Genomic DNA, 24515 nt, shown 5'->3' with positions numbered 1-24515 from the left:
TATACCTTGATACCTACGAGCTGATGTTGTCATCTGGACATGCGTCCTAGGTAGGTAAAGCTTTGGTACCCCAGCTGGACATCAGCAAACTACAAACCATCTGTTAAGAATACTGCAGCAGTGGTCAATAGGACATCTATTGTTATGGTAAGTTCTTATACAGCTATACTTTCTCCATTTCAGTTCTCGGCTGGGGTGGCTTCTGTGTAGAGTCTGCATGTCCTCCTCATGTTCACGTGGGTTTTCTCCAAGTGCTTTGGTTTCCTTCCACATTACAGAGACTTGCAGTAGGTGGGTTGGAAACCCTAAATTGGCCATAGGTGTGTGTGGTTATGTGAGTAAGTTTTATGAAAGAACAACAGTTGCAGGGCTAGCCACCTGGCAATGTGAACCTTGGCTCTAGATGATTGTCAATGTTGAAGTGACACTCCAATCCCATGTGCAGTAATGGGAAAAGGGGTTGTAGATGGATGGATGGAGTCAGATCTTGTTTGTAAGTTTTTATGGTTTGGAAGAATGTATTCCCTTTTGCTCAGCATCTGTTTTTTTTTTTTCATTCAACGCCCTCCTGTGCAAGTCTGCTGTTGTCTATTTCCCCCCTTGTATCTGCTATCAATGCCTACTGTTATCTTTTTCCCCCCTTGTATCTGCTATCAGTGCCTATGACAGAGATATTTCTGGATTGCTCAGTTTTGCAGTACCATTGCTGGATTGTAAATATGCAGAGTTCTCTTGCAGGAACTTGTGACCCACAAGAGTCCCTGAGGGTTTTGACTAGTACTGTGATCTTTACCCAAACACACTGTTGAGTAATTTTACTTGGATACCCTTTTCTACCTCTCCTCTCAAAGGGAAAGCATGCAGACTGTCAAGGATATGTCATGGCTTTATGTGTATATATCAGAGAAGTGCCTTTTGTGTCTGTTTTAATAATTTGAGTGCACTGAGTGTTTTTTTTTTCCATTTCATTTCTTTAAGGCCTGATTAGCCTTTTTTTTTTTTGCAAATCAGTCCATGTGAAAGTACCCAATGTCCATATTAGTAACTTTTTTTTTGCATTTTATAGCCAGGAAATTCTGAGGGATTGAATGGGAGGGCAGAATTAGTGCCACAGTGTCTTGTTTTTCTGTCGAAAACATCTGAAACTTATTACAAGCTGGGGGAGTAAGCAGCAATGTTAAAATTAATGAGCTTTTTTTCCTTGCAGAATTTCTGTAGATGTCTGGGCAACACTGGCAGAGTTTTGTAACAGTCTGACTGCTGTGAATCAGAGTGAAGTACCGCTGTACAAAGACCCTGATGATGATCTCACCCTCCTTATCCTGGAAGAGGACCGGCTCCTCTCAGGCTTTGTCCCATTGTTGGCTGCCCCTCAGGACCCTTGCTACGTGGAGAAAACTTCGGATAAGGTCAGAAATGGAGCATTTTACATTTTTCTGTCATTCCCCCCCCCCCCCCCTCCCTGCAATTCTCCAAACATTATTCTTGGGAAGTTATCTGCATTAATATAAGAGGATTAAGTCATCGAGCAGGGTGTTAAGGGAAAATATTGACCTTTTAGCCATGGGCATATAGCTTTCTATCATGGAAATCTGTAGACTTCCTGTGTGTGTGTGTGTGTGTGTGTGTGTGTGTGTGTGTGTGTGTGTGTGAGAGAGAGAAACACACTGTCCCTGGCAGGCTGTATAAAAAACAGCATTTCTCACTTGCTTAAATTGTGCAGCCTGTGCTGCCAGCACTTGCTGTCTGCTACAAATGGTTTGCATCATATTTAAAGCACTCCACCCCATACCCTAGCCACAAAACTCCATGCTAGGCATGCAGCCAGATACCTTTTTCCCTCCTTTTTCATGCATGAAAGTGATAAATAGGTGGCTAGGGAGAAGGCTGCAATATGTGTAGATGGGCATGAAGTTTAAGTTTGAAAAAAAAGTACTAAGTATTTTTTTAACATTCTCGTTTTAACTTTTCTTTTATGTGAAAAGTGGTTATCTTACATTCCTAGTACTAGATTTTAATTTTTTGTTTTTGGAATCAGTTATGTGTTTTTCTCATTTTTGGACTGAGGATCCTGTTTAGACATTAGTCAATGCATGAGCACCCTTTCAGGTTCCTTTTTATGTTTGTGTGGTTTTATCCATCCCCAGCTAGGCTTAGCAATTCCTTTTATAGGGTATTTTTTAGCTGCAGATATATACTGTTTTTCATGTGGAAATGTTACAAAATGTGTTAGTGGGTTGATAGTCAGATGTAAGCTGGAGTGATGCTATCCTAGTCAGATGTAAGCTGGAGTGATGCTACCCACGAAGTGTTACATTTGCCGTAGCAGTGTCCATGTGATACGAGTTAACAAGTATTAAAGACATATTATCCTTTGCATGTATTTCAGAAGTTACATTATCTTTATTGGTCTTGCTGCACTTGGTGCCAGTATTGACCACGACCTTGTGATGTCATGTCACCATTATTTAAAAAAAAAAAGTTTCAGACATTTTTATGTATCATTTACATAGTTTGCAACGTAAAAGTTTTCAAATTGGTTCAGAACATATGAAGTGATGTATTCAGACTGATTGATTAATTATGTATGTATCAACTATTATGTACGTATACAGTAATGTGAACGTCATATTGTTATATTTTTCAACACTGTCACTGTTCTGGAATTAATCTGTGACATAGTTTACTTTAGAGCTTCTCTTTCCTTGTTGAAGTATATGGTCACAGCCATAGAAAGTGAGGGGCTGCAGTAAGAAAGGTGGAACTGATGGCACTCCTGCCCTAGGTGCCAGTTGGCGAGATCAAGGGCAGACAGTTCTCTCTCTCTCTTTTTTTTCCCTTCATGTTAAAGTTATTTTTATTTTCTGTACTGATCATTTTTTTTTAACTTAGGGCAGCAGCTCAGCCAAGGGGAGTAGTTGAGGTCAATAGACTGAACAATCCACTTAAGCAAAGTTCATTCATCCAGTCTACTAGGGTTTGTCTTGTTTGCCTTCCAGTAATATTGCCCATTTATATGTTGTCTTAAGGAAACCATATGTGCATGTTCCTAGGTTATATTTTCAGTTGATGGCAGGGATGTGCTCTGGTGAATTCTTTTTTATTTATTTTTTTTTTTTAAGTTCCCTGCTGGATGGGCCACTGTAAACTTGCTGTAGGTGAGAGTGTGTGTGTGTGTGTGTGTGTGTGTGTGTGTGTGTGTGTGTGTGTGTGTGTGTGTGTGGGATATAGAAGAAAGATAGTGGCAGGACTAGGCACCTGACATTTTCAACATTGGCTGTACACCCTGACTTTATTTACAAAATGGGAAAAGGGGTGGGGGTGATGCTAATGCCGACTGTTATCCGGAGGCAGTTTCAATTGAAATGTTTAATTTTTCTAAGCTTATTTTTTTTGGTGAGGAGTATGACTGTAGAATCCCGTCTTCCGAGCAGGGTGTAGCAACATTTAGTGGTAATAATTAAGCTCCCTCTTACCATCAGCAGTGGCCCATGACAGAAAACATTGGGGCAAAAAAAGTCATAATACTGTCTGTGAATTAAAAGTTGTAGTATCTGGTTTCATCGATTTGATGTTTTTCAAAGTAGGTAGGAGGGTTGGCTTCCAGACATTGCATAGTTTGTTTATTTAAATATGTTACTGGGGTAGAGCACTGATCCATATGGACCTATTTCAGGCTCAACCCATATGTGAAAAATAAATACAGCAATAAAAACTCATGGTATACACACATTTGTAAAAATATATATATATATATATATATATATATATATATGTATATATACATATTCAGGCAGGTTAATGGTTAAAAAGGAGCTGTATTAATTGAATAAATTGCTTGAGACAGACTTTCAGCTGATTGTACAGAGAATAAAATCCACGAGTTTCGGAGGAGTAGATGGATTGGGGATAGATCCTAGGGTGAGGGTTAGGGATGCTGTGAAGGAGGTATGAGAAGTGTCAAGTACTGAATAGATGCTGTAATATGCTTCATTAAGGTCTGATCTAGTTTAGACCAGTTTTGGTCGGCTAGTCAAGACTTACGCAGTAGTGCATTCTGTGTTTGTTCCTGTGCAGAAGTGAAAACCAGGAGTGCTTTACTGACCCCCTAACAGAGAACTTTTGCATAAGAGTTCCATGGCTGCTAGGTATTAAGGCCATTCATGCCCTGCCAGTACCCTCTCTCATGCTGGACCTCCTTTCTACAGGAGGACCTTACCAGTCTGTCCTAGAGTAAATTTTGTGGCTACCTATCCAGTTGTGTAGATTATATTTAAAGGAAAATAATGAGTTGCACTGCTTAACATTCAGGGAAGTTTATTCCAGTGGTTTGTGAGATGTATTTATAAACCTGTTCCTCCACTGTGTTTTATTTTTCTGCTGTTGAAAATTTAGGTCCCAGTTTCTAGTATTGGAGGAGATATTGAACTTAGAGATACAGGAATTCCAGCACAACTAGGTCTCTAATGGCATGGTAATTGAGACAGCGATCTCGCCTCAAAAGTCCATAAGACACTGAGTAGAGTGATAGAGCATCCCGCATCTCTCTGTAGTTCAGGGACTTTAAGCTTCCGATCTTTTTGGTTAGGGACCTTTGGGGTCTTTCTAATTGTTTGATAAGTTTATTGAAATTAATCTCAAGGGGGATATTTAGGGCAATGGAAGCATTCACATTCCCTGATAAAATAATAAGGTATTGGAGGTGAAAATTAAAATGAGGGGTTTCTCTCTGATAAGTTCTGTTTGAGCAGAAAAACCAGGCAGGGGTGCCCTCTTTCCCATGTGTTTATTTGCATTCTGTTTAGAACCATTAGCAAAGAAAATAAGGGACTCAGAAATTCAAGGATATAATTGGTATGGTAATCAAGAAAAGTTGGCTTTATTTTCAGATGATGACATTTTGTACCTCATAAAAACCAGAAAAGGACATGTCAGTGTTGTGGAACATTCTGAGACAGATTTAAGTCTTTATTGGGATATAAAATTAATGAAGGTAAAACTAAGGCAATAACTGTAAACTATGTACCTGCACACAAATTGGTTCAGCAATGTCCATACTTATGGGGACATAATAAAAAGAAATACTTAGAGGAATATGAATTAAAAATGATTCTGTTATGGCAGCTAATGATATGTGGGGAAAAAAACTAAAAAGATAGTACAATAACTGAGAAATTAGAAGTTCTGTTTTATAGATATGGATAGCAAGATACAAGCAGTGAAAGTGTTTTTAGTCCCTTTTGTTTTATACACAGGTCAGGCATATTTTTATCAACCAGAGGAGTTGTGGTGGATAGTAATCAATAAAGAGTCGAAAGATTTTTATCTGGGAGGGGAAGAAGGCAAGAGTCAAGTGGGTTAAATTGATCCTTCCAATAGAACAAGGTGGTTTGGGATTACCTGATTTGAAGGGGTGTTTCAGAGCTGCATAGTTAAGACTCCTATACATAGCACAGGCAGAAAGCTATAGCTCAAAATGGAAAGGGTTGATGATGAAATGGCAGGAAGGTCAAGAGATAGAGACTGGGATTTTGGATGCAGATCCTTAAGGAGGACAATAATTTCTATACAGAACATTATGTTCAGAAAGTAGCATAAAGTATTCTAAGAACTAAGCCAACATGCAACTGGAAAAAGGAGATTCTTCCGATAGGGATGAGTGCAGTTGGGGTGAAGAGAATAGGCAAGAGGGAACAGGAATTTACTGGAGAAAACTGGCGAAAGAGCCAAGGTATTGGGAGCAAATAATTACAGAGGGAAAGATAATAGAATGTGAAGAGGCCAAGAATTCAGTTGGACTGCATGGTAGAGATTGCTTTTCTCTAACAAGAATTGATATCGGAGTATAAGCAATGAGAATGGAAAAGGGGGTTACTGAGTGAAAAACCAGCACTAGTACAGTTTTTAGTAAAATCTACAACAGAAGCAGCTGTTAAAAAGGGATAATTAGTAAGCCATATAAAATATTGCATGATAACTACAATGATCAATCAGATGAAGTTATAAAGGATTGGGAAGAGAGATTGGATAAGCAATTTATAAGCAATTCACAAAGGACAATGAGAGGATAATATGTATGCCTCCCAAATATGCAGTAGAGTCTAGAAGGTTTAGGATCTTTGCTTGGAAGTGTTTGCATAGGTATTTTTATACCCCGAGAAGACTCCAACAGTTTTTTCCTCGGGTAGATTGCAAATGTTGGAGGTGTGATGGGGAAGAAAGAGGTAATGGGGAACACAAGTTTTGGGAGTGTTATGAGTTGACAACTGTAAAAATTCCCTGCTGAATACTCTGTCACAAATACTTGGCGAGCAAACTGGTGTACTAAGGAAATTATTTTTTTGAGTTGTGGTACAGAAGTGGAATTGCCTAGACATAGTAAGGCCCTGGTGAGCTTAATTCTGTTGGCTGCCAAAAAAAGCAGTTACTATAAAATGGAAACCAAAGTCTAAACCAACCTTATTAGAAGTATTTAATATAGTAACCGAGATAAAAGACTTGGACGTGGGCTGTTTAGAAAATTTAGGAGCAAATTATATACAAAAAATGGAAATTGTGGGAGCAATACATGCAGCATAATGTTTTAGAGGAGGAATGAGGTTTAAGGGAAGGCAGGAATTGAATAAGCTTTTTCAATATTTGACTGACAATGACTGCATAGAATATTATAGGTGATGTATAATGTTTGCAACTGAAAATATGTCCGTATGGTTTGTTTTCATTTGTATAAATATATGATTGCATGTGTCATAAGTGATAATTCAATAAAGATGTTTCTTATTTTAAAAAGGGGATAGTATACTAGATAATTGGTCTGATCAATGCTGACTATAAAGGGGTAATTACCTCTTCAAACCTTTGTGATTTTCCTTTGGCAATTAGCTGTGCTAAATAGAAGAATTTCCTGGCAACATTTGTTATATGATAGTCAAAAGAGAGGAAGTTATTAACCCACGTTCCTAGATCCTTGACAAAATTTATATTTTATAGTGGTTTGTTGTCCATACAATATGATGAGGGGAGAGTTTGTCTAGAAAAAGTGTTGGTAATATATTTTGCAGCAGGATTCATACTTTTTAGCTTTTAGGTTGAACCCATGATTATGAACTACATGAGAAATTGTATTAGAAGTGGTAAGTGTTTTATTGGGAGTATTACTTTAAGGCAATTTTATTTATTAACTTAACAACCCCCCCCCCCCCTTTGGTAAACAGAAGTCTTGGCTTTCTGCTTAGAGATCTGATAAGCAAATGCCAAAAAGAAGAGGCCCCAGCACCAAGTCTTGGGGGACACTGCTGGTCATTTTCACTGCATGGGTTTGTCTTTCAGCCAGTTTACTATCCGTCTTTCCCTATATGGGGTAAATTTTTGTAGTATTTAGGTTCTGTATGATGTCATCATGGAGAATGCTTTGATCATTTCAAAAAAATGCCATAACTACCACATGGCTACATGCCACAACCCTTTCAATGAAGTTTACCTTGTGTAGTAGACAGAGTCTAGCCTCCACAAAATCAGACTGTTGAGGGTTGAGTCTAATAAGTTTCTTGATGTGTGAGATCAGATCCTGTATTGTCCCCTCTGTCCATTTCAATGATTGAGTTTATCTGCCTTTGTGCAGAGCTGAACTGGTAAATTTATCACTCACAAGGATCTCGAGTTCTTTAGCTTCCCCTTTTTGCCATAATGCAGTGTATTCCCCCTTGTGTCTTAGATCTTGTGTTTGCCTCTCTTGGCACCAGTAGCAATCTTCCAGCACTCCTTTCCAGGAACATCAAATAAATATTGGAAATTAAAGGAAATATCACTTGTGATGTTAGCTCCTGTCAGCTACATATTGTCTACCTTGTATATTGCCTTTTTTGTATACTTGTAAAACAGTTTTTGCTTTTGTTTCTCTCTCTTCCTTATAGGTTCATAGGTTTGTACTAGGCGAACAACCACTGCAGCCTTTTTAAGCCTAGCCATGCATCCCAAATCCCTGATAAGTTATGGTACCCATGATAAGTCTAAGCAGGAGTTTGGGAGCTGAAACATTTGCAAGCATGGGCCTAGGAGATTAACCATTTACAGGCTGCTGTGTCCATTAGAGACACAGGTGCCAAACCAGGAATAAATTTCCTGTTCTCCATCCAGTTGTGCATTTTACACTTGAATTGGGTTAGGGAGAAGCTCTGTTTCAGAGAAGGTGTAGTCTCTGGGATATATACCTGTCTCTCCAGCAGGTGCTTTTTCTATCATAGGCAAGGTGTAAGTCTCTAAAATTGGAAATTATGGTGCTGTTTGTTTTGCAGGTATGCAGGATGCCCATCATAGTGTGGTCTGACTATGCCTTTTATGCCAAGCATAGTTCTCCCCTCTACATCCTGTAGGATGTTGAGACAATCTGCATGGGATATGTTATTTACACAAAACACAATCAAGACTGGAAACAAACCACACAGGAAGTTAGGTGAACCAGATGTAATGAACTTGTTTGAGCGCTTGCATCTGAATATAACAAAAGACTTCCTCAGAAACATTAAACCATTATACATAGCCAGTTTTTGACATGTTATTTGCACCCTGAATTATTTTAGTGAGGAACCTTTGTTGCATTCCAATTATTGGATGTGCCTGGTTAAGTACAAACCAAACGAGATGTAGTGCTCAATGATAGTTTTGATAAATACAGTAGAACAATATTCACCTTAGACCTAGCTGTCCAGGACATCTACCTATGAGGATTCTGATGCAGAGGATTCCATTCCCTATGCTTCTCCTCCAGAAGATTTTTCTTTTGGTGAAACCCTGCATACCTTAGAGAACATTTCCGCTGGGAGTGCCAGGACTACCCACAGTCCAAAAAGAGACTCTGGGAATTTTTAAACTTGCCTCAGTGCAGGCCTCTAGCTATCCCTCCTGTTCTGGAAATTGTAGATGATGTCTTCTTGAAATCTAGCCTTACCCCTGATACTTTGCCTCCAGCTTCCAGGAAACTTGACAGGTACTACAGAGTACCTGACTCCCACAAATTCCTTTTTAAGAATCTTACTGTGGATCGTGAGACCATTTCCTAGGGACCTAAAGGCATTAAGGCTACAACAGCCAAAAACCCTACCCCTTTGGACAGGGACTCTAGGGCTTTAGACAGATGGAGGTAAGAAGGTATACACCTCTGCTACTCTTGCCATCAGGGCTTTAAATTGCCAGTTTCATATGTTAAAATATCAGCAGCATATTATGGAGCTAATTAAGCAGAAAATGATGTTGATTCCTGATAGTGCAGAACATAAAGATTTACAAGAGTTAATGCATTCTGCTAACCAAGTTGGAAAACATACTTTGCAATGTGGTTTTGATGCTTTAGAAGCATCTTGCAGGGCTGCTGTCATGGAGTCTGTTCTTAGTAGGCATGCAAATCTTGCCAGACCATGTCAAAGCAAAATTACTAGATGCACAATTAAACCAAGAACACCTGTTTGGCAATAAAGCAGTAGTCGTCCTCAAAAAGATGGAAGAAAAAGCCAAATCTATGCAAACTGTTAAAGATTTCCTACAGGTACAGTCACCTAGATTCAGTAGGCATTGGCCTTCTAAAAATTGGTCCTTTCCAGTCCCTCCTAGACCTTCTCAGTCCAGGGGCAGCAGACCACCAAGATTACAGTCTTAGGGTATGCACATATCTAAGCAATGGAGTGCTCCCACCTCTAAAACAGGGAGTAGTAAGCCACCTTCCTATGGTAAAATCTCACAATGACGTGTCCTTAACTCTTCCAAGCCGTGCCCAAGTACTTGCACCCTTAGGAAGAAAACTCGCTCTGCATGCAAAAAAACTGAGAGTACATCACCCAGGGCAGATGGGTCTTGAACATTGTTTCTCAGGGATACAGATTCTACTTCCACTCACTGCCAACCCCAAGCAGATGGCCAGACCTCCCCCCTCCAAACTAGTGGGCAGAGACCCAAAAGCAAGTACTGTCTCTTCTCAGTATCAAGTGTATTCAGTCTGTCCCAGCAGAGCAAAGGGGACAAGGTTTTTACTCCAGACTGTTTCTGGTACCCAGAAAAGAAAACTCTTGGTGCCCTATCCTGGATCTGTCTATTCTCAACACCTTCCTGGTGGTTCCAAGGTTCAAAATGCTTACTCTCCAACAGCTGCTTCTTTTGCTAGCCAAAGACTCCTGGCTAGCCACCCTGGACTGAAAAGAAGCTTATCTGCACATTCCCATAAGGGTATCTTGCAGGAAATATCTGCATTTCGGGGCAGGATCTATGCACCATCAGTTCTCTGCACTTCCCTTTGGCTTATCTATTACTGCCAGGGTATTCACAAAATGCCTAGCTCCAGCCATTACATATTGCAGGCAGAGAAATATTCAAATTTACCCATACTTGGACGATTGCCTGATTCAGGCGGACAGTCAGGAATTGCTACTCCAGCACCTGACATTTGTAAAGAGACTTCTGACTTCACTGGGGTACACAATCAACGAAAAGAAATCACATCTGGTACCCAGCCAACGGATTGTATTCCTGGGAGCAAGCTTGAACACAACTTCCCAGATGGCATTCCTCACTCCAGAAAAACAAATTTATTTGACAAGCTACTTCAGTCTACTGCCCACCAAAACCCAGCTATCTGCAAGAAAAATGCTGCAAGCCCTAGGGTTCATGGCCTCTCGCATTCTACTAATTCCATATGCAAGACTGCATATGAGGAAACTTCAGTGGTACTTAAAAAGTCTCTGGTGTCAACATTCTCAGGACCTGGAAACAATGATTCCAGTCATTCCTTGCCTAAGGGCAGAGTTCCTTTGGTGGGCAGAGGCCTGCTACCGCAACAAAGGACTCCCTTTCACTCACCCCCCTGCCGCCCAAACTTTAACAACAGATGCATCAGACTATGCATGGAGGGGCTCACATGGCAGGACAATGCATTCAAGGCAAATGGAGCCCAAAGCAAATGCACCTGCGTATCAATCAAAAAGAAATGTTAGCTGTACAGAATGCTCCGACAGCCTTCAAATGCCTTATCCTTCCAGGGCAACTATTGATAAAGACAGACACAACACTTATGTGGTACATAAACAAGCAGGGGGGAACCCATTCCTACCCACTCTGCAGGTTAACCATGGCTCTGTGGAATGCAGCCTTGAGCAATCAAGTGCACTTGCAAGCTCAATTCCTGCCAGGCAAACTAAATTCAATGGCAGACGACTTAAGCAGAAATCTAATGGATCCACACGAGTGGAAACTGGAACGCAAATCATTCAAGCTTCTGATCCACAGGTGGGGGGCACCAGAGGTGGACCTCTTTGCTTACCCTCAGAACTATCAATTGAGCAAATATTGCACCAGAATTCCCCACAGCCAAGCATGGAAAGTGGATGCCATGTCCTTTACATGGGAAAACCTCTTAATCTATGCCTTTCCCACTCTGCCCTCCTCTCGAAGGTTCTACTAAAGATCAAACAGGACAAGCCATGGACAATCCTGATTGCACCAGACTGGCCACGCCAGTACTGGTACCCACTTTTGCGCAATCTGACAGTACTGTCACCATGGCACCTGCCTCAGACCCCCCCCCCCCTGCTGTCCCAGTAGGAGGGCCATATTTTGCATCCTCAGCTACAAACCTTGAACCTAGCAGCCTGGTTCATCCCCTGAACTCATCACCAGCAACCCTCAGTAAACAGGTGCTGGATGTCATCATTGAGGCAAGGAGACCTAGTACTATAAAATCCTATTCAGAAAAGTGGAAAAGATACTTTTCTTGGAGCCATTCTCAAGGAATGGACACAGCTGTGTCCAACTTACCTCATATACTGGATTACTTAACAGAAATGCTCCACAAAGGCCTATTCTTCTCTTCAATTGAGATTCATGGCTCTGCCATCTTGGCTCATTATAATACTGAGCCACCCCTCTTCTCTCATCCTCTGGTCAAGCATTTCCTGAGATGAGCCAAAAATTTAAGATGCCCCAGGAGAGCTTCCACTCCAGCCTGGGACCTTAACTTTGTATTGGAAAAACTCAAGCTTCCACCCTTTGAACTTGCTGCCTCAGCAGAGGTAAAATTCTCCTCCTGGAAAACAGCTTTACTTCTAGCCATCACTTCAGCAAGAAGAGTGTCTGAATTGCAGGCTCTTATGACCGTGGAACCTTTCATTATCTTCCATGCGGACAGGGTTTCCCTCAGGACTAACCCATCATTTATGCCCAAGGTGGTGTCTAGTGTGGCTTTAAACCATTCCATTCATTTGCCAACCTTTTTTCCTAATCCTCAGAGTAAAGGGGAAATGATCCTGCACTCCCTGGACGTGCACAAGCAGCTTAGGTTCTATCTAGACAGGACTAAACCTTTCAGAAAATCTGTCCAGCTGCTAGTCAGCTTTACTACAGGGACAGAGGGCAAGGCCATTTCAAAGCAAACCATTTCTAAATGGCTAGCATATTGCATCCATTTCTGCTACAAACACCATGGGAAACCTACCCCTCAGGGGTTCAGAACACATTCCACTAGGGCTACATGAACCTCTACAGCATTTCCCAGGGGAGTCCCTACCAGGGTCATCCTGGAAGCTGCAGCCTGGAGCTCTGTACACACCTTCAGCAAGCATTACCACTTATCTTTTCTAAATCCAGAGCTGGATTTGCTACAGCAGTCTTACAGGGCCTGCTTGCCAGTCCTAATGCTTCTTGACTGCCTCATCCTTAGCTGTGGGAATCAACCCAAATGTGATGACTGCAACAGTGAAACACAGAGAACATAGTGCAGTTGTGTACACTTACCATACATGTAGATGTTCGAGTGTATTCACTGTTGCAGTCCTGGTTACCCTCCCTCCAGCCCCCTGACTTCCCTATAATTCTACCTATTCTTTTTTGTTTGGCCATATCTTATAACATTGGTATTTACTTTCTACTGAGGGTGTTCCACACCATGTAATTGCTTCCTATTGTGCGGGCTCCTGACATCTGGGGCAAGAAAAACTGATGTAATGGCATCGGCTGCATGTGTTATACCCATGACAACCTGACGTCAAGGAAGAAGCGACAGCATCCGAGGCAGAAATCCCAAGACTCTGGTATTCAGGCCGACTGAGGGCTACCTGCAGGCAGATAACCCAAATGGGATGACTGCAACAGTGAATACACTCGAACACCTACATTTATGGTAAGTGTACACAACTGTATTTTCTGCACTTGCTTTGGTCCTACCTTTTAGGTTATGTATGTAGCTGTAAAAGGGCCTTATGGTTATCCTTGGCTGTACTTGATATGTTTCTCTCAAAGGAGTCCTTAGAGGATTTGACAAGTTATCTTGTTTGCCTGTTGAGGCTCAAGAGGGTACTTTTCCATTGTTGGGGTCTTACCTTTCTTTTCTTGGACATCAACTTTTTGCATGTATTGTCAAGTTTGTGGATGTCCACCATGGCAGCTTTTTTGTTTTACTTGGGGCTCTAGCTTTAATTCTTTCTGGTGCAGCTGAGTTTATACACTTGTGCAAGTGATTGTACAGGGCTTTAGTGTAAGCTTTGGTGTAGTTACCAATTCTAGCTTGGGGTGGGGTATTTATACCTTTTACTAGGTGGGTATAGTTTGTTCTGGTGAAGTTCTTTAGTCTGATTTCACCCTTTGTGAATTCTGGGGTAAGTGCCAGCTTGAAGATGACTGTTTTGTGGTCAAATTTAACTAACGAGTGTCTGACAGTTGCAGCAGTGCATCTTTTTGACATGTTAGTGAGGACCAGATCTAGAATGTTTGTCCTTGTTGGGGTATGAACAATTTGTTCCAGGGCATTTGAATTAACAAAGTCAAGGAACGTTTGCACTAGTAAGTTGGGGCTAGCATAGGTTTCCCAGTTGATGATGGGATAATTGAAATCCCCTATAACCAGAGTGTTTGATAAAATTCAGATTGTCTGCGGTTTGGTCAAATAGGCTTCGTGGGCATCGTGATCCATGGAGGGAGATCTATAACTGGCTATGACTTGAATGGGGGTCTTACCCACAGTAACCTGGACTTGGAGTAACTCCATGGTGTTGTCCAGTCTAAGTAGACAGGAGATGAATTTATCTCTAAAATAGATAGAAACACTGCCGCCTTTGGTTTTCACACTTTCATTTTGTAGTCTAAAGGTGTGGAAGGCACAAAATAGAATGATAAGTTGTCAATCTCGCCTTCATTCTTGCTGGATGGGTTCGGAGCCGATCCTCGGCTCCGACTCAGCCTATACTAAAGCTCGAGAGCTAATTTTACCGGCTCAAGGCAACCCTATATCCCATGATGCTAGGCGCTAACTACCCAGATCTTGTTTGCCGCTTTCGCTAGTGAGGTGCTTTTTTTACCGGCTCCACAGGTCAGTGAAAAATTAAAATTTTTCTTCTCTTTTCTTGGGCATTTTTCCCCTTTTATTTTATAATCTTATAGTCTAGTACTTATACCTACCCCGTTGGGTCCTATTTTTGGTTAATCCCTAAATCCCAAAGTTATATCCCTCCCCTGTTAAGGTTAGGCCTTAGGCCCTTCCGTTTTTTTCCCGTTCCCTTGTTTTGGGACAGTTAGGTGTGCGTGGGTTATTAACCTTTATTTTTACTTTGTGTGTGTGTGTTTTAGCTTCTAAGGAAGATTTTTTTCTTCTTTAACAGCCTTAATGTCTAAAGACATTAAAGTCTCAGGCTTCAAGAAGTGTGACTCGTGCTATCAGAAAATGTCGCTGACAGACGGTCACACTTGTTGCATTTATTGCCTGGGACCCCTGCACCTGCAGGACTCTTGTTCTGTTTGTCATGCGTTCAGTCCAAGAGTCCTGCAGGAGCGCAGGAATAAGGTAATTTTGAGGGGCTTATTAAAGCCTGAAGGTTCCCTGGCTAAGTCCTTGCCGGGTGAACCTTCGAAGCCATCCAAACAGTCTGCTCCGTGCTCCAAGCCTTCAGCTGGTGGCTCACCTACTGCGTCATGATCGGCTCCAGCTGTAGCCGATACGGCTATGTTGCAGTCTTCTGCATCGGCTCCGGCCGGAGCCGATGCCTCAAAGAATCTGTCTCCTAAGTTGGCTCCGGTTGGAGCCGACGTGTCTTTGGCTCCATCGGCACCATTAGTCTCGGTGCCATCTTCCACCTGCAAAAGATCTAGGTCTCCGTCCCTGGAGTCCCTTCACTTGGCTCTGAGATCGCCTTTGCTCTCGGAGCGGAGCCATTCCTCTCAGTCTTCCAGGCTTTCTGACCATGACCTTGAGAGGGTGGTTAGCAGACTCCTAAAGTCTCAGGCACTGGCCCAAATGCTTCACAGCCGTCTCAACAGACAGTGGCTTTACCCATACCATCTTCGATTCCTCCTCTGACTCTGCCCCTGAGTTTGGAGCCGGAGCTCCTCGGAGCCGTGACTGTCGTGACATCGGAGCCGATACTTCCCCCTTCGGCTCTGTTGTCTGCTCCGATCTCTTCCATGGTCCCGGGCTCCGAGGGGGCAAGTGGCATCGGACCCTTGTCTGACCCCGTTCTCCCTCTCGGAGCTTTGGCGCTGGTGAGTTTGGCCCCAACATCGGCTTCAGAGCCGTCCCTCTTGGTGCCGGCTGGGGTTCCTATTTCTTTGGAGTGGGAGGCCTCTGTCCTGCCTGATAGGGGCGCCTTCGAGGTCATGAGGAGCGTTCTGGCCCCTGTGCCTGCCCCACGGTCAGCTCTATCAGCTCCTCGCACTGTAGTGCCTGTTGCGGTCTCTACCCACTCTCTCATTCTCTGACCGTAGAGACCCAATGCCTCAGGTTTCCCCATTGGGAATATCCTGCTCTTCCAAGGATTCCCCTGATCCGTCAGGTGAATCCCCTCGAAAGAGGACATGTAAGAGGAAGCATGTGGACTCCCCTGGGTCCATCACATCTGATACTGACTTGGATGAGTCGGAAGGGTCTCCACGGTCCCCCTCTGAGGATGTCTCCTTTTCTGACATCTTTGAAATCCTTAAGCAGAGGGGGGAACTGGTCTACCCTCAATCCTTCCGAGGACGAGTCGGTTTACCTGGAGGCGTTTGGTTCTCGCCCTTCCACCTCCTGGGTGTCTCCGCCTTTTGACCCCCTCATGGAAGTGGTGGCATGGAAGGCGTGGATGGCCCCTGATACGACGGAACCCACCCCACGGAGGCCCTCCAAATTTATCACAGCCCCGTCAGATAAACAATTCTTAACTAAGGGTGTCCCAGTTGATGCCATGGTGGTGGCTGCAGCCACTAAGAAGGAACTGGCCGATCCTTCAGTGGCTATCCATCCTCCTAATAAGGAATCTAGGACTATGGATAGGTACGGCAAGCGGATGTTCTCTTCAGCGACCTTCACCATGCGGTCGCTGAATTACTTGTGCCATTTCACCCGCCTTCAAAGAGACATTCTCAAAGAAATGGGTGATACCCTACAGGATCCAACAGCTGAGGGGTCTCAGGACAAAATCAACTCCCAGCTAGGAACCCTAAATTCCGTTGTCAACTCCTCCATGCAGCTTATTTCCTATGCAGCCGATGGAGCGAGTAGAGCTGCAGGCACAGGCGTGGCTTTAAGGCGTCATGCCTGGATGCGGCTTTGCAACTTTGCAGACCCCTTCAAGGCGTCCTTCACTAACTCCCCCTTTGATGGTTCGGCGTTGTTTGGACCTCAAGTGAAGGATACTTTGACCAGATGCGAACAAGATGGCAAGACCCTTTCTGCCATAGGAGTCCGTTTTTCAACCCCATCTAGACCCTATCCTAAGGGTCAAAAGGGTGGAAAAATGTCGTTCCGCAAATCTCAGGGAGTCACGCCTGACGCAAGAGGTCAGTTTCCTCCGAGAGGCGGGGGGGGGACAACAACAGACGCCGCCCTAGAGGCAGAGGAGGTCCGCAGAATCAGGGTAACAGAGTCTCTCTCTGATAAACCCTTCCAGCATCCCTGAGAAGCTGCCCGACTGTCCACCTTCGGAGGCAGTCGGGGGAAGGTTATCGCTGTACCCAGAAGCCTGGCTTTCTCTCACACAAGACAAATGGGTACAGTCGATTATATCCGAGGGTTACAAAATTCCCTTTATCCACACCCCAACTCGGCCAAAAGGGCCCCTCCCAGACGTTCCACCCAGTCTAAGGGAACAAGCAGTACTAGAAGTTTCAAAACTGCTAACAAAAAGAGCCATCCAGCCAGTCCCAGCAGACCAACTAGGATCCAGAATCTACTCCAAGTTCTTTTTGGTACCAAAAAAGACAGGGGACTGGAGGCCAATATTGGATCTCAGCAGACTAAACAAGTCTGTAAAAAGAACGAAGTTCCGGATGGTCATGCTACAGTCCATTCTACCCTTTCTGGGTCAGGACAATTGGATGTGCTCAGTGGACCTTCAGGATGCGTACTATCACATCAAGATGCACATGTGCTCCAGCAGGTTTCTCCGCTTCCGGCTGGGGGCCAGTCACTACCAGATCAGGGCCCTGCCCTTTGGTCTCACTACAGCCCCCGAGTGTTCACCAAATGCATGGCAGTGGTCACGGCTCATCTGAGACGTCAAGGATTCCAGGTGTTTTCGTATTTAGACGACTGGCTCCTTACTGCCACCACCAGGCATCAGCTTCTTCTTGCCAGAGATTACACAATTCAAACTTGCAATGGGCTAGGTATTTCCATAAATTTTGAAGAGTCTGCCTTGTCGCCTTGTCAGTCTATTACCTTCATAGGCGCAACCTTGGACAACATACAGCTCTCAGCAAAATTAACCGAGCAAAGAGTTTTAGATATTCGAAATCATGTTCATATCCTCCTTCAGAGCAAAAGAATCCAGGCCAGGTTTGTCCTAAAAGTGTTAGGTCTCATGGCAGCAGCCATCACGCTACTTCCCCTTGCTCGCTTTCACATGCGGCTCCTTCAGTGGATGCTCGTCTCCCAGTGGTCCTTCCAACAGCTTCCTTTGACACACAAAATCATAATAACACTATCTTGCAAGAAACATCTGTCTTGGTGGATGGTCTCCCCTCAAGTCCTTCAGGGCAGACCATTCGTTCCTTCCCCTCCGGTCGCCACTGTCACAATGGATGCCTCCCTGATTGGGTGGGGGGGCATTTTCAGGGCAGGACAGTCCAGGGCACATGGCAACCTTTCGAATGCCACCTGCACATAAATGTCCTGGAGATGAGAGCAGTGCTTTTGGCGTTGCAGGCCTTCCAAGACTCTCTTCTTTTAGGGACTATTGCAATTCAGACGGACAATATGTCCGTAGTGTGGTATATCAACAAGCAGGGCGGAACCAAGTCCTATCCCCTGTGTCGAGAGGCACTCAGACTTTGGCAATGGGCGATCTCTTCTCAGCGGTTTCTGATAGCAATGCATATCCCCGGAAAGTCCAACATCATTGCGGACAGGTTGAGCAGAGTTGTTCTCATGCCACACGAATGGTCTCTCAAGCAATCAGTAACGGAGGAGATTTTTCAGAAGTGGGGTCCTCCTTGCTGCGATCTTTTTGCAACACCTCAAAACAGCAAGTGCTTCGACTTCTTCACCCTCTTTCCCCTTCCAGGCCATCCCCCCAGAGACACTCTAGTCGACGATTGGCCTCGGGGACTTCTATATGCTTTCCCCCCTTTCCATTAATCACTCAGTTGATTCAGAAAGCTGCCGCCTTGAGAGCCAGGATGATCCTCATTGCCCCTTATTGGCCTCGACAGATATGGTTCTCGTTCCTACATCGTTACCTTTTGGAACAGCCTTGGCATCTGGACCCAGTGCCAGATCTCTTGGCCCACCAGTCAGGGCGGCTGCACCAATCCCTCCAATCTCTCAACCTCACAGCTTGGTTGCTCCACTTCCATCCTTAGCCAGGCTTCCCCTGATTTCCAATTCTGTCCGTGATATTATTGTAGCTTCCCTTAAGTCCTCTACCAGAAGGATTTATGCTAGTAAGTGGAAGCGTTTTTCCTTCTGGGCAAGGGCTAGGAATATAGATCCCTTCACTGCTCCTATGCAGTCAGTCCTAGATTTCCTAGCAGAAATTTTTCATTCAGGCTCTTCATCCTCTACTGTAAAGGTTCAGTTAGCGGCCATTTCAAATTTTCACATAGGCCTATTAGATTCCAGCATCATGTCCCACAAGCTTTGTAAAGCCTTCCTTAAGGGTATCTTTTTACTCAAACCCCCAATCAAAGACCCCCCACCACAGTGGGATTTAAATTTGATTTTAACATCCTTGATTCTTCCTCCCTTTGAACCTGCGGCTTCCTGTTCTTTAAAGTTGCTCTCTTGGAAAACTGTCTTCCTAGTTGCCATAACTTCTGCTAGGAGAGTATTAGAATTCCATGCCCTTTGCATTCATCCTCCTTATCTAGTTTTCCACAAAGACAGGGTTTCTATCAGAACTAACCTGTCCTTTTTGCCCAAGGTGGCTTCTCAGGCAAATTTAAATCAATCTATCGATCTTCCAGTTTTCTTTCCTAATTATTCTAACAGGGCAGAGCAAAAACTGCATTATCTGGACGTTCATCGTCAGCTCCGTTATTATCCGGACAGAACTAAACAAACTAGGAAATCTGAACAGCTTTTTCTGTTCTATGCTGAAGGTAAAAAGGGCCTTCCGGTATCCAAAGTTACCTTGTCTAGATGGCTGTCCTCTGTGATTACCTGTATCTATCAACTCAGAGGTAAAGAATTATCTTCTAAGCCAAGAGCCCATTCAAGCAGAGCTTTAGCTACATCAACAGCCTTTCAAGCTAGATTGCCAATGGATACTATTTGTTCAGTAGCCTCATGGACCTCTCCTCATACTATTATTACACACTGCAAATTAGACATGGCCTCCAGAAACAGGGCAAATTTTGGTTCCACCGTTCTCAAGAGCCTGTTCCAATGAGCCACCCGGGATGAAGGTGCTAGGGACGCGGTCCCATCCAGCAAGAATGAAGGCGAGATTGACAACTTAACATTGAGAAGTTATGTACCTACCATAACGTTCCATGTTAGTTATCTTCTTCTCGCCTTCTTTCTTGCATCCCACCCACCATCCCCCTAGCCTGGATAGACTGAAAGGATTTCCCTTTTTTATCAGGGTCTTCACCCTTCATAATTTGAAGCCTAAACTGGTTATCCTTGGGTAACTATACCTTCAGGTAGTGGCACATGGGAGTTTTTCCCCCTTTCCTTCTTTCCCTTGGGTTGGGAGGCTAAAATTGCTATGTTCTCAGCTACCAAATGAGATCTGGGTAGTTAGCGCCTAGCATCATGGGATACAAGGTTGCCTCGAGCCGGTAAAATTAGCTCTCGAGCTTTAGTATAGGCCGAGTCGGAGCCGAGGATCGGCTCCGAACCCATCCAGTAAGAAAGAAGGCGAGAAGAAGACAACTAACATGGAACGTTATGGTAGGTACATAACTTCTCATTTCCTCACTACCATAGACACGTGATGGTGAAAGGCTGAATTACTGTCTGTGTTCCCCCAGCTCCCTGACTACTAGGTCGACTGTTAAAGGTGTGTTGTCATTATGATATTTCCCTTTGATGGCTGATTTACCAAAGGATACTAATGTGTATTTCTTCACATGCAGTTTTAGTCCATGGTTCTGACACCAGTTATTTGTCCACGTCAGCCCTTCTTGGAGAACATTAGTATCATTGGGAGATTCTATGACTGTTCATAATTTGAAGTGAAATAAGGTACAGCTGCTCTCCAAAGGTCCCGATTCCAGAAAAAAAAAAAATACCACCACTACGATGCACATAAAATTCCAAGGTTTTTATTATAGACAAAAATGAGCGCTTTCACGTGCCAAACACTGCACGCTTCATCAGATTTCATTTACTAGTCAAAAGAGCAGTCTTTAAATATACTAACCAATTATGCTTAATTGAATTCAATCAAATAATTCATTTGAATCAAGCAAGTAGTCATGGTGACTATTACAATGCTGTTGGCTCAAACCATTCATAATAACTACTGCTGTCTGAAAATCCTGAAACGTTGTTAAGCTAAAATATATTTATACAGTATAATATATTTAACAAAATATGTAAACATGTATAGATATATAAGTAGAAATGTAAAAATTGTATATATATTAATGTATAAAAATATATATGTATGTATATATATATATATAAAATATCTGTAATATATATGGATAAGAAATCATAAAAATCATGAAAATAATAATAAATAAATTCATGAGAAATTCATAAAAAATAACAAGTCCATAAAAAGACAAAAATAATATAAAATGAATGATGGAATATATATATACACATAAGTCTTATCATATGTCTTAATACTGCCTAGTATTTACGTGCAATTAATACTGGCTTAACACTTATAAATTGATTTAAACCAGATTCTATATGCGCTCGTAATTTAAAAATCCAACACAGTTCAATAGATTCTAGATGGTTCTTATTATTCCCCCCTCTCTTATTTTTAGTTATCATTTGTAATACTCTAAACTCAAAAATATGATCTTTAAAACTACTTATATGTTTCACCAAAGCATTCTGTTGATTATTTCTCTTTATGTCATATATGTGATTGTACATCCTGTTTTTTAATTTCCTGGATGTCATCCCTACATAAAATGCTGGACAGCGTGTACAGGTTGCTAAATATATAAGATTTTCATCTTCGCAGCTAGCATGGAATCTAGATTTAAATCTATAATTAATAATGGGATGAACAAAATCTTGTTCCTTCGAAATGAACTTGCACATGCTGCATTTATTACAAGGATAAGTACCCAACCTAACATGGTGTCCAATGGTGCTATTATTAAATTCATCATGATAGTGTTCAGTACATAAAATTCTTTTTAAATTCTTACTGTTTCTGTAAGTAAAAGAGGGAGTGTTACCTACTATAGTCAGAATCTTGGGGTCAGCAATACGTACCTGACAATTCTTATTGATAATATACATGATGTTTTCATTATCATTAGTGTATCTGGTAATGAAAGTAGTTTTGATGACTCTACCTGTATTCAGTCTATCTCCTGCATAACTGGTGACTCCCCTGATGTAAATGCTTTTATCTCCGGAGGCATCCATAACAATTTCCTTAATTCTACTTAACATAGAAGCAGGATAATCCCTGTCTGACAGTAAGTTATACATGGCATAAAGTTGTTGTTGCCTATTAAGATCTTCTTTACAAATTGTCATGATTCTAAGGTATTGTCCCTTTACTATATTGGAGAAAACAAATCTAGGATGCATGCTACTAAAGTGCAATAGTGCATTTTTCCAGCAAGGTTTTCTATATAAAGTGGTAGAAATGTTACCCTGTTGATCTTTCATTATGCTTATATCCAAGAAATTTATTATGTTGCATGAAAATTCGAGAGAGAATCTTAAAAAATCAGTAGTAGATTCTAGATAACTAATGAAGGATTGTAGTTGTTCTATACTGCCTTTCCAGAAAAATAAAACATCATCAACAAATCTTCTATACAACAAAACATTCTTAAAAAATGAACTGTCAGACATAAATTTCCTTTCCCATTGGTGTACTACAAGGTTTGCATACGAATTTGCACATGGGGTCCCCATAGCGATCCCCCATTTTTGTGCATATAACATATCTCTATATAGAAAAACATTATTGGATAACACTAATTCCAAAAGTGCACATATCAAAATGATCTGTTCATTATTAAAATTCTCCAATGTACATAAATATTCCCTTATTGCTTCTATACCAAAATCATTAGGAATAGATGTAAATAAATTTTTCACATCGTGTCACTAGTATGCAAGATGATAAACATTCTATGTCATTAAGCAGGTTATTTAAATCCTTAATAAGTTGATAGCTATCTTTAAGAATTACAGGTATATTTCTAATCATTGGTCCCAGTAAACTTTCCAAATAGTTGGAAATTCTCTCCGTAACCCAGCCGTCACCTACCACTATGGGTCTCATTGGGGGGGGGGGTAAAATGCCTTTGTGCATCTTCGGTAGTCCTTTTATATAAGGTATCAATGGAAATTCAACCAAAAAATATTCATATAATTCTTGTGTGACCTGTCTGCACATTAGCAAATCATAGAGATTGTCATATACTCTCATAACCAATTTAGTCAGATATTCAGGGTCAACTCTCAAATATGTACTAGTATCTTGTAACATATCCATCATGGATGTGTGATAGTCATCTGTATTAAGTAAAACCAAACCTCCCCCCTTATCAGCTGGTTTGATAGTTAATTCAACATTATGGGAGAGGTTATACAAAGATGCTTGTTGCTCCTTGTTCAAATTAAAGTAGGTACATTTGCGTTCATGTTTTTTAAAATAGCTGTACAAGTCATTCTCACATAACTGTATAAAGCATTCAACATTAGCTGGAAATGGAGGCGTAAAAGAGCTTTTACATTTAAATCTATTTATATTCTGTGTAGATCTGACATATTATCATTATTGAACAACAATTTAAGTGCAATTGTTTTACAGTCCAAATAGACGCAAATCAGTCAACAGTTCACTTAGATCACTACCTTGTGATGGTATAAAAGATAAGCCTTTGTTCAACAACGAATAGTCTGTTTCAGTGAGTTCGAACCTGGATAAGTTGAAAACCAGTTGATTCAATTCCTGATTCTTCGTTCGTTGGTCTGGAATCCTCCTGAAAACTTCCGCTTCCTCCGTCCCCGACTATGTGACCGGTCTCTGAAGGGTTCGCGAAGTTTTACTGGGTATGGTAAAAAACTTGCTGAACCTTTGCCCAACGCTTTTGGTCTGGCTCCCAGACCGTTAATTTCCTGTTGTTCAATTAATGCTTGCTGATTAGGCAGTGGTGTAGCTGCTGATGACGTGATATTTGAAGGTAACATATCACTTAAAGACACAGTAGGCATACCAGAATCAGTAACATTGTTACTGTCAGCCGCTTCATGGATATTCGGTGTATCATTATGCAGAACCTTGTTATTGTTATTAAAGGAAGAGCTACACTTTTCAACATATCTACTATCAGAAGTTGCCTGGTTGGTCGTTGAATTATTCTTCGACCAGACAAAAACCTGTCCTGCAGAGAAATCACTGTTCATAATTTGCAATTGTCTGCAAATTTGTTTAGCCAGAGTTCCTTAACTTTGGCTTTAACTTATGAGAAGTAGTTGCTGAAAAGGATAGGTTCCATGACAGATCACTGAGGGACTTCGTTGGTGACTGGCCTTTTTGTAGAGGTGGACTTCCCAATTCCAAGTTCCTGTGTCCTGTCAGTGAGCCAGCTTGTTATCCACCAGGTGACGCAAGAGGTTATTTATTTATTTATTGTTTATTTATTTAACCATGTCTAACTTCTTGAGTTTGTCAACAATGCCCGAGTAGAGTATAGTGTCAAATGCCTTGGCCAGGTAGGCATATGAACTGTTTTGCCTTCATCCATTGTTTTGATGACCTTCTCATCGAAGTCTACCAGGTTTAGTAGACATGACCTGCCCTTTACGAAATCAAACTATTTTGGGTCCAGTGTCTGGACGTTTTTATCATTGCTGATCAGTTCCATGATTATTTTCATGGCTTTGCATACAAGACTAATGAAACATTTGG

General features: G+C 42.0%; 1 protein-coding gene across 2 annotated transcripts in view; it reads left to right on the top strand.

Annotated features, from left to right (window-relative positions):
- Positions 1-24515, top strand: part of SMG6 (SMG6 nonsense mediated mRNA decay factor) — a 3859488-nt gene that overhangs the window by 1997773 nt on the left and 1837200 nt on the right. For both annotated transcript variants that reach the window (XM_044054377.1, XM_044054376.1), the window contains exon 13: positions 1208-1409. In XM_044054377.1, the coding sequence (XP_043910312.1) occupies positions 1208-1409 (202 nt within the window). The remainder of the gene's footprint in view (positions 1-1207; positions 1410-24515) is intronic.

This window comes from Protopterus annectens, chromosome 13.part0 (assembly GCF_019279795.1).
Source record: "Protopterus annectens isolate FY-2018-M chromosome 13.part0, PAN1.0, whole genome shotgun sequence".
In the NCBI taxonomy this organism is placed as follows: domain Eukaryota; kingdom Metazoa; phylum Chordata; order Ceratodontiformes; family Protopteridae; genus Protopterus; species Protopterus annectens.
This window is presented reverse-complemented; position numbering and strand designations above follow the sequence as displayed.